At 38.6% G+C, this 8,172-nt stretch overlaps 2 protein-coding genes across 5 annotated transcripts in view; one reads left to right on the top strand and one right to left on the bottom strand.

The window, feature by feature from the left end:
* Nucleotides 1–378: 378 nt before the first annotated feature.
* LOC129355755 (dual specificity protein phosphatase CDC14AB-like) overlaps nt 379–8,172 on the top strand; it is a 14,689-nt gene continuing 6,895 nt past the window's right edge. For 3 of the 4 annotated variants that reach the window (XM_055025371.1, XM_055025373.1, XM_055025372.1), the window contains exons 1-9: nt 379–722; nt 1,902–1,992; nt 4,870–4,945; nt 5,046–5,138; nt 5,239–5,318; nt 6,926–6,992; nt 7,078–7,140; nt 7,300–7,387; nt 7,913–8,143. In XM_055025371.1, coding sequence (XP_054881346.1) covers nt 686–722; nt 1,902–1,992; nt 4,870–4,945; nt 5,046–5,138; nt 5,239–5,318; nt 6,926–6,992; nt 7,078–7,140; nt 7,300–7,387; nt 7,913–8,143 — 826 coding nt within the window. In that variant the 5' untranslated portion in view covers nt 379–685. Of the gene's footprint in view, nt 723–1,901; nt 1,993–2,633; nt 2,790–4,869; nt 4,946–5,045; nt 5,139–5,238; nt 5,319–6,925; nt 6,993–7,077; nt 7,141–7,299; nt 7,388–7,912; nt 8,144–8,172 lie in introns of those variants that run through there. The other variant, XM_055025374.1, reaches the window with a different exon arrangement.
* dnai4 (dynein axonemal intermediate chain 4) overlaps nt 5,992–8,172 on the bottom strand; it is a 23,203-nt gene continuing 21,022 nt past the window's right edge. The window contains exon 18 of the mRNA XM_055025369.1: nt 5,992–6,245. Within this exon, the coding sequence (XP_054881344.1) occupies nt 6,213–6,245 (33 nt within the window). The 3' untranslated portion in view covers nt 5,992–6,212. The remainder of the gene's footprint in view (nt 6,246–8,172) is intronic.

The raw sequence follows: 8,172 nt of genomic DNA, 5'->3' as shown, positions 1-8,172 counted from the left end.
AGACTTTAGCATGAACTACATCACTGGTCAGAAGTGTACAAACACTTAGTGTCAATGAGCTAGTCCCATGTGAAGCTCACAGCTATGGAGCTCAGACTGTTGGCACCTTCAGGTGACAGAACAAAAACGCCACAGGCCAGCTGAACCAGTCTGGGACTGGGAGCTATCAGAGGTTGCTTAGTGATACACAAATGTAGAAACAATATTATGAAAGAATTAATATTTCATAAAGGAAAAGGGATTACTGCATAAGCATGCATAAACTGTTCACCTACCCAGCCCTGCTGGGCTCTGGGTAGGTGAACAGTGTGTGTGAATGTGTGTGTGAGTGTGTGTCCCAGCAGTCCAGATCAGCAGAGAGATTAGCGTTCTCTGAGTGTGAGGATGGCTTGATGGAATGTTCTGGAAAGCCTTTCAGCTGTAGGAAACTAGAGAGAAGACAGAATCTTGAAGACGGAGCCAAACTAAAACCAACTTCAGGAGTCACTACAGTCAGTAGTGTCAGTGCAGGATCCAGGCAGAGATAACGCAGTGGGATAACAGACTCCTGTGGACCCCCAGGCTTTTGGCTACAAGTGGTGTCATATCAGCTAAATCAGACTGAGAAATAATCTGTTTTATTTTTAAGTGAAACAGAGGCTTGATCAGACTCCACTGACAGCAACACTTCAACCTAACTGGTCAAATGGCAGAGGAATACGAACAGGCAGAATTTATCAAAGGTAAGTTCAGCAAGAATATTCATTGAGTGTCAAATAATGATTATTCAATGCATAAACCTCACATCCATTATATTTCAGCAATACTGAGAATTGTCTCACTAACAAATATTACCTATAATTGATCATTTATGAATACATATGGCAATAAATGCTACTTGCTTATTCTTATTAGATTTAGTTATTAGTAAAAATATGGAGCTGCATAATAGTCAATTATTCAATTTTAAGGTGACTACTTTTTATTTTCTCTAATTTCTGTCAGGAGAACTTTCAGAAGTTCCAATGTTTCATTAACTGCTGTAACATTTACGAAGGTGTGCTGGAAGGTACTTAAAAAATTATAGTCAAAAACATGTTACAACTCCTCAAAGGTCAGCCTTTACTTTCTGAAATTTATCTTTAAAAAGATTCATGAGGGGGTTAGCCGTTCATAGGGCTGACCCCCGGCTGCTCTTGGTGGGGGCCACAGGTTATTTAAAGAAAATAATTTAAACATAGATGTTAATTATTAAACAAAAGAATGGACATTTAAAAAAAAAAAACACATAATTGTAAATTATCATGATGATACTGGTGTCATGGAGGGTTGACTTGTTAGTATTTTGAGGGTGACAGTCAAGGTTGAGTGTACAAAATATTTTTAAAATAATCTATCATTTTTTATTTTAGGAATCACAAACCAGAAATAGTGTTCCTGACAGCTTGATTATAAAAAATATGTTCTTCTTCTTCATCCTCTTCTTCTTTTTCTCCTTTTTCTTCTTCTTCAGCTGGGTTCCTGTTTACAGTTTTTGATTTTTCAAAGTCTGAATAATTTTATTTTTAACATAATTTCAGTCCACCTTAGACTGAGGTTAGGTAAATATTGCATTTCAGGGTGAAAAGTTTTGGAGGCATTCTACCATGTGAAGCAGTTGGTGTGAGAAGTTGGAGTTATCTAATCCAAGCACTGATCCTTTCTTAAGAATTCCTGACCTTAAAATATAAACCCTAAGTTTTAGTCAACTCAGAAGTAAGCTGGATGTGCATCTGATTTTTCTGAACGTGATGAGACCCAGACCAAGACACCACAGCAGGGGCTGCTGCAGTCAGTCCAATTCTGTAAGAGTCCAATTCCATAACACCTGCCATAATAATAAAATCCTGTCTTTCTGCGTGTGTGTGTCCTGTACCCTGCAGATCGGCTGTACTTTGCTACTCTTCGTGTCAAACCAAAGAACACTGCAAACACACACTTCTTCAGCACTGATGAGGAGTTCATCTATGAAAGGTGAGCAGCCACTCAGCTGCAGCCTGTGAGCTGCAGCAGCCCGGCTCTACTCTCACCTGAGACTGTCAGACTGTTGGTGCAAACAGCCTGGGAAAAAATATGTCAAACCAAGTAGTCTTATGAAAGAGAATTTATGTTTGTTGGTTTTAAAGAACAGCGAGAGAAGAAACCAGATGTATTACAAGGTCAGACCAAACAGAAAAATACACATCAATATACGCATACACACCTACACACACACACGCACACAGAAACTCAGAACTAGTTGTCTCCAGCTGACCAAGCATGTATGTGAGGGGAATCGAACCACAGGTCACACTTCTCTGATTTTATTCAGACTCATCGCTGGATCTTAAACGTTTAAAAAGATTCAGATTCTCACCTTCATCAAATATTGGCCTAAATAATTTTTTGCTTTAAAAAAACAAAAACAAATCTCCACCTGTTTCTTTCCAAATAATATTTTAGGCAAAACAAATAAACAAAATATTACAAAAAACTATGTAAACTGTTTTGTTTAGGAAGGTGACGATATAAGACTTCTTTCCTGAGTTGACGTTCTGCAAGTATTTGTATTTTTTTTCAAGGTATTTGAAATCTGATCAGGGAGATTTTCTATTTCATAAAATTTTCAGGTTTTGATGCTAATGAGCAGTTTGGTGGAAGTGCCTTTTTCTAGGTTAGCCCGTGCTTATGGCTCCACGGTGAGATGTAGGCCAAGATGAGATCAACGCACCGCCTGATGCAGAGATTTAGAACAATCTCCATGATGGCGTTCAGACCAGACACTTAATCATGTAAGCAGACACCATCAGGCTTCACGTCTGGCCCTTTAAATGTCATCATCTTCAGACATTAAATAAACACAAAGTGCCATTGTTCTAGCCATAAGTACCAAATTTATAAGAATATTTTATTTCAAACCACCATTACTAACAGAAGGACTATAAATATGTAAATAAAATAAATCTTAAACAGAAACAAATAAGAGGTTAAATACTGTAGAATCTAAAGCTTTTCATCAACATCAAATGAATTATACCAGTTAATTACATACAAAGACCACAAAGACATCCTCTCTTTCAGTCACTCTTAAAGTTTGAATATCAGCAACGGAGTCATGCAAGACTAGCAGAGACCTGAGACCCGTATGGATGATCTGCTGATCCCATCAGATCCCATCCAGCAGAAGGCAGGGCGTTCTTCCTTTAACACAGGATGTGTAGTCAGCACATCAAGCAAAGTATTTCTTCTTAAAACTATAAGTGACTCTGGAAAATGTGTTCTGCACACTTTAGTCACATTATGATAAATATATTTAATTCATGCTGCTACAGCAGCAAAGAGGACACCTAAGTTCATTAGTAATGAATTTCTATCAGACTGGTCTAATAGAAAATCCAAAACTGGTTCAGCTACATTAAAGCTATGGTATAGTTACTGTATGCAAAAGTTACAAGAAACATTTCCAAAAATATATTTTTTCCATAATTGTTTCAACTATCACCATATCCTGACCAGGATTATAATACTTTTTGGGGGTTTTTTGATTATAGTTTTCTTGGACTTGACTTGGATTAACTAATCATATAGCTAACATTATCTGCATGCATTTTTTGGAAGAAAACTGCCAAGTTTTTTTTACCACTTGGCTCTGGCTGGTTGCTGAACGATTGACTGAACAGGTCCACTTAGCACCTGCTCTCCCCTCATCATCTTCCGTGTCATCTCGTCTGGACTACTGTAATGCCCTTTTTAGATGCCTGGATAAATCCTCAATTTTATGGTTGCAGTCAATATAGAATGCAGCAGCCAGATTTCTCACCAAATCCAGTAAATTCTGTCATATCTCTCCTGTTCTATAGTCACTACACTGACTCCCAGTTGATTTTAGAATTTGTTTTGAAGTACTTTTGCTGACACATAGAGTGTTACATGGCCACTTCTGATTATCCTTATCAGTTTGTGGCTAAATATTCTGCTGCTTGTGGTCTTTGTTCTCCAAGTCTGAATCTCCTGGTTGTTCCATGAACCCTGTTAAAAACTCAAGGGGACCGGACCATTCAGTCGGTGGCCCCACAGCTGGCCCTTACAGCTCCGTTTTTCTGACTCTGTTGAGGTTTTTAAAAAGCAACTAAAAACATTTCTATTTTCTGAGGTTTTCAGAGAATCTTGATTTTATTCTTTATGTTGATTTTATGTTTTGTATGGTTTCAAGGTTGATTTTTACTTAACATTATAACTAAAGGAAAAAGTCATAACACTAATAAACTCAGAAATGCCCAAAGAATACAAACTAAGAACAAACAATGAAACTCAATCTGAATAAATAAATTGCTAAAGGTTAAATGAACATGAAAATCATCATACAAACACAAAACACCCCATTATGGTGCCATGGAGCACCTTCAGCAAATCTTTTACGCCAGATTACTGACATGGCTGGAATATCTGCCAGCCAGAGTCCCTTCTATGTGGCGCTTACATTTTTTTCTACTTGTCTATTATTTTCTCTTGATAATCCAGTTAAATCCAGTTTACTCTGGGTGTGTGTCTGATAGTCCGACCCGGTTCAGGTGTGGCCAACGATCAGGCAATCACCAAAGGAGAGCGCATGTGGTCTGGAAGGATTAACAGGAAACTGAAAACGAACATGTATCCTGATTAGGTCCTGCTTTCTAACATTTAATATTAACATTTACTAACGTCCACAAAGACTGCGAAAGTAAATGCCAGCCATGTTGGATTTTAAGTGATCCATTTTTACATTGTGAAACACTATATCTCATTGTTACACAAGTTGTTTTATTTTTTTACTGTTTGATAACTAAAAACAACCAAATAGAATTAGGTAACATTCATCACTTTATGTTCTAGTTTCTATGCAGACTTTGGGCCGCTGAATCTCGCAATGCTCTACAAATACTGCTGCAAACTCAACAAGAAGCTCAAGGTTATACTGAAAGTTTTAACCATTTCAAATTTTGTTCCTTCGCCTTTATTATTTATCTGTTAGTGATTTTTTGTTCCTTGGCTGTTTTTTGTCTGGCTAGTCCTTCACAATGTCTAGAAAGAAACTGGTTCATTTCACCAGCTATGACCAAAAGAAGAGAGCCAACGCTGCATTTCTCATTGCTGCCTACTCTGTAAATATCATTTCATTTTCCCCCTCATTCATCACTCCATTGTATACTTCTTTGTCTAGTTGCTCATTGCTACTAACCCAGTTTAACTTTTACTCTATAGGTTATCTATTTGAAAAGGAGTCCAGATGAAGCCTACAGGACTCTGATCTCAGGAAATAACACTCCCTACCTGCCATTCAGGTACAAACCCACAAACATGCACCAGTTAGCAGCTTGTTGACAAAAACAAAATCCAGCTATTTGGAAATCTAACCAGTTAACTAGTTACTTTACACTAGTGGCTCATCTGAACCGAGTGTGTAACACTAGATTCAGTTCAGGATGATCATGCTGCTTCTAATTACGTGGGAAAAGAAACCTTGTGTTTCTTTTTTCCCAAATAATTACACAAATGAGAATCTCCATGCTGGTAAAGTTGTTGCTGCTGCCTTGTTGTTGCCCCTGCCCCTGATGATCGTTATTGATCCATTCATCCATTTTCTAACCCTTGTCCTTAGTGGGATTAGGAGTGGTGCTTCTAATGTTCCGGGCAGGGTCACCTGTACAGATCACAAGTCTGTAGCAAGGCAACACTAAGACAGACGGGACCAACAACCATGCACACACACGCATGCACGCACGCACGCACGCATATACACCCACACACACACCAAGGGAGAATTTAGAGAGACCAATTAACCTGACAGTTATGTTTTTGGACTGTGGGAGGAAGCTGGAGTACCTGGAGAGAACCAGGTGCACAGGGAGAACAACTCCATGCAGAAAGACCCTGGGCCAGGAATTGAACCTAGGACCTTCTTGCTGCAAGGCAACAGTACTACCAATTGTGCAGCCCATTACTAAATGATGTTTATTGAAAATATGTTTAAACTGTAACAACAAAGCAGGCAAAAACAGCAGAGAAAGTAAACCAGCTGTAACTCAGGGACAAAGCAGAAAATCAAGTAATTAAATGGGAGGTTGATGGAATAATCAGAAGAGCCTAATCCTCAGAGAGACAAAGAAACCAGTCTAGCTAATCAGAAATAAACGGAAGCAGCTGAGAGCGCAGACAGAGGGAAATCAGGAGATGGATCACAGGAGAACAATGAACTGAGGAAGGAGAACCTGTGGAAAGGAAACAAGAAATAAATAAATAATTCAAAGGAACAAGTCCAGATGCACGGAGAAGAATAAATGCACAGAGAAACTACGGTAACAGAATAGAATAAGCTCAAAAGGCAAGATCTAGTAATGAAACCACAAAGACAGAAACCCAAATCATCCCTCTGTTATCTACTTCACATTTTTTATGTTAATATTTTAAGCTATAGTCAATTGAAGGGAAGATTTATTAAAAGAAAAACTGTGAAATAGACCTTATCTGACAGTCCAGTATCACCTTTCTGCTCACCTGACGCAGTAACAGATACACATTTTTATCTGCAATGAAAACCTTGTGTGAAAACTGCAACAGACACACTTTTGTCAAGCAATGTGCTGATGCTAAGGAATTTACATATGTGCATAAACGTGTTGCAGCAGTGATCTGATAATAACGTTATTTAATGTCATCCTATGCAGAAGTTCCATCTGCACTGATGAACATTCCCTTTACTCTCTTTACTGTTTTAACTTTTTAACTTTTCTTCTTTTTTTTATGTAGCTATAACAAGAACATTTTCTGATATAAATAAAATACTGCTCCTATATTTATTTACAAGCTCTGGCTGATGAATACTTCCATATTAAACTAATCTAAACCTTTGCTGAGCTTATCGACATGCTAACGTCTATATGTCCCACAGGGATGCAGCAGAGGCAGAGAGCACCTTCAGCCTCACTGTCCTGGACTGTTTACAGGGAATACATAAGGTAGTGTGGTAGTGTCCACATCTCGCCTCTCCTCATGTTTCCATCTTGGCTTCTCTGGTTCTAGTGAACATAGTCTCTCTTGCAGGCATTGCAGCACAGCTTCCTGGATTTTGAAACTTTTAGTCCTGAGGAATATGAACATTACGAGGTAAAAGTGATTCGCTGTGGCAACCCTTAAGTTTGACGGGTTTATTCCATGATAGTAATTGTCAGCAAAACTATAAAGGGTTTTGATATCTCATGTGTGAATAGTTGATGCACATTATTCAGTAACTTCCATTTGTTTTTTTGCTGTGTCTGACTTCAGCGAGTTGAAAATGGAGACATGAACTGGATTATCCCAGGAAAGATTCTGGCTTTCAGCAGCCCTCATGCTCGAAACAGCGTGGAGAACGGTGAGTCCAGGACTTCTCATTACTGCAAGGAATTTCAAAGGAGGGAACAGTCTTCCTTGATTTGCATTGCTAAACTAATACGTCTTTATAAGTCAGGACGTTTTGTTGTTTTCCTTCATCTTTCATCATTATATAGTTACATCTCAATGTTTTTTGGTTGGATTTGATGTGACACAAAGTAACAAAGTACAAAAATGAGAAAAAGATGGAAAATATATTTGGTTTTCAACATTTTCAGTGAAGGCAAATCTAAAAAGTTGTGGTGTACTTTATATTGAGTCAACACTTTGCAGTGCCACCTTTCCTTCCAATTCCAGCTGCAGGCCTTCTGGAATTTGTTTCTAGTAGCTTTGAAAGTCTGGAGACCGAAATGTTTGCTTCGTCTTTGTAAAATAGTTCAAGCTCAGTCAGACTGGATAAACAATGTCTTTAATTGTCAACTCTGAAATCTTGGTATCCATCAAGTGCTATTTCTTAAACCCGCTGTAACTGGGTCCATCTTGGCTTGTCCTTGTGAATTTTAAGGTTATCCTCTCCATGCACCTGAGGCGTACTTTGAATTCTTCGGCCAAAACAACGTGACTGATGTGGTCCGCCTGAACAAGAAGATGTATGAGAGTCGACGGTTTGAGGACGCAGGTTTTGAACACCATGATTTCTTCTTTATGGATGGCTCAACACCCTCTGACCTGATCGTTAGACGTTTCCTGCATGTGTGTGAGAGCGCAGAGGGAGCTGTAGCCGTGCATTGTAAAGGTTCGGTTGGACGTTATTTTTTTCTTGCA

The sequence above is a fragment of the Poeciliopsis prolifica genome, unplaced genomic scaffold (assembly GCF_027474105.1).
Source record: "Poeciliopsis prolifica strain line A6 unplaced genomic scaffold, Auburn_PproV2 SCAFFOLD144, whole genome shotgun sequence".
Lineage (NCBI taxonomy): Eukaryota > Metazoa > Chordata > Actinopteri > Cyprinodontiformes > Poeciliidae > Poeciliopsis > Poeciliopsis prolifica.
This window is presented reverse-complemented; position numbering and strand designations above follow the sequence as displayed.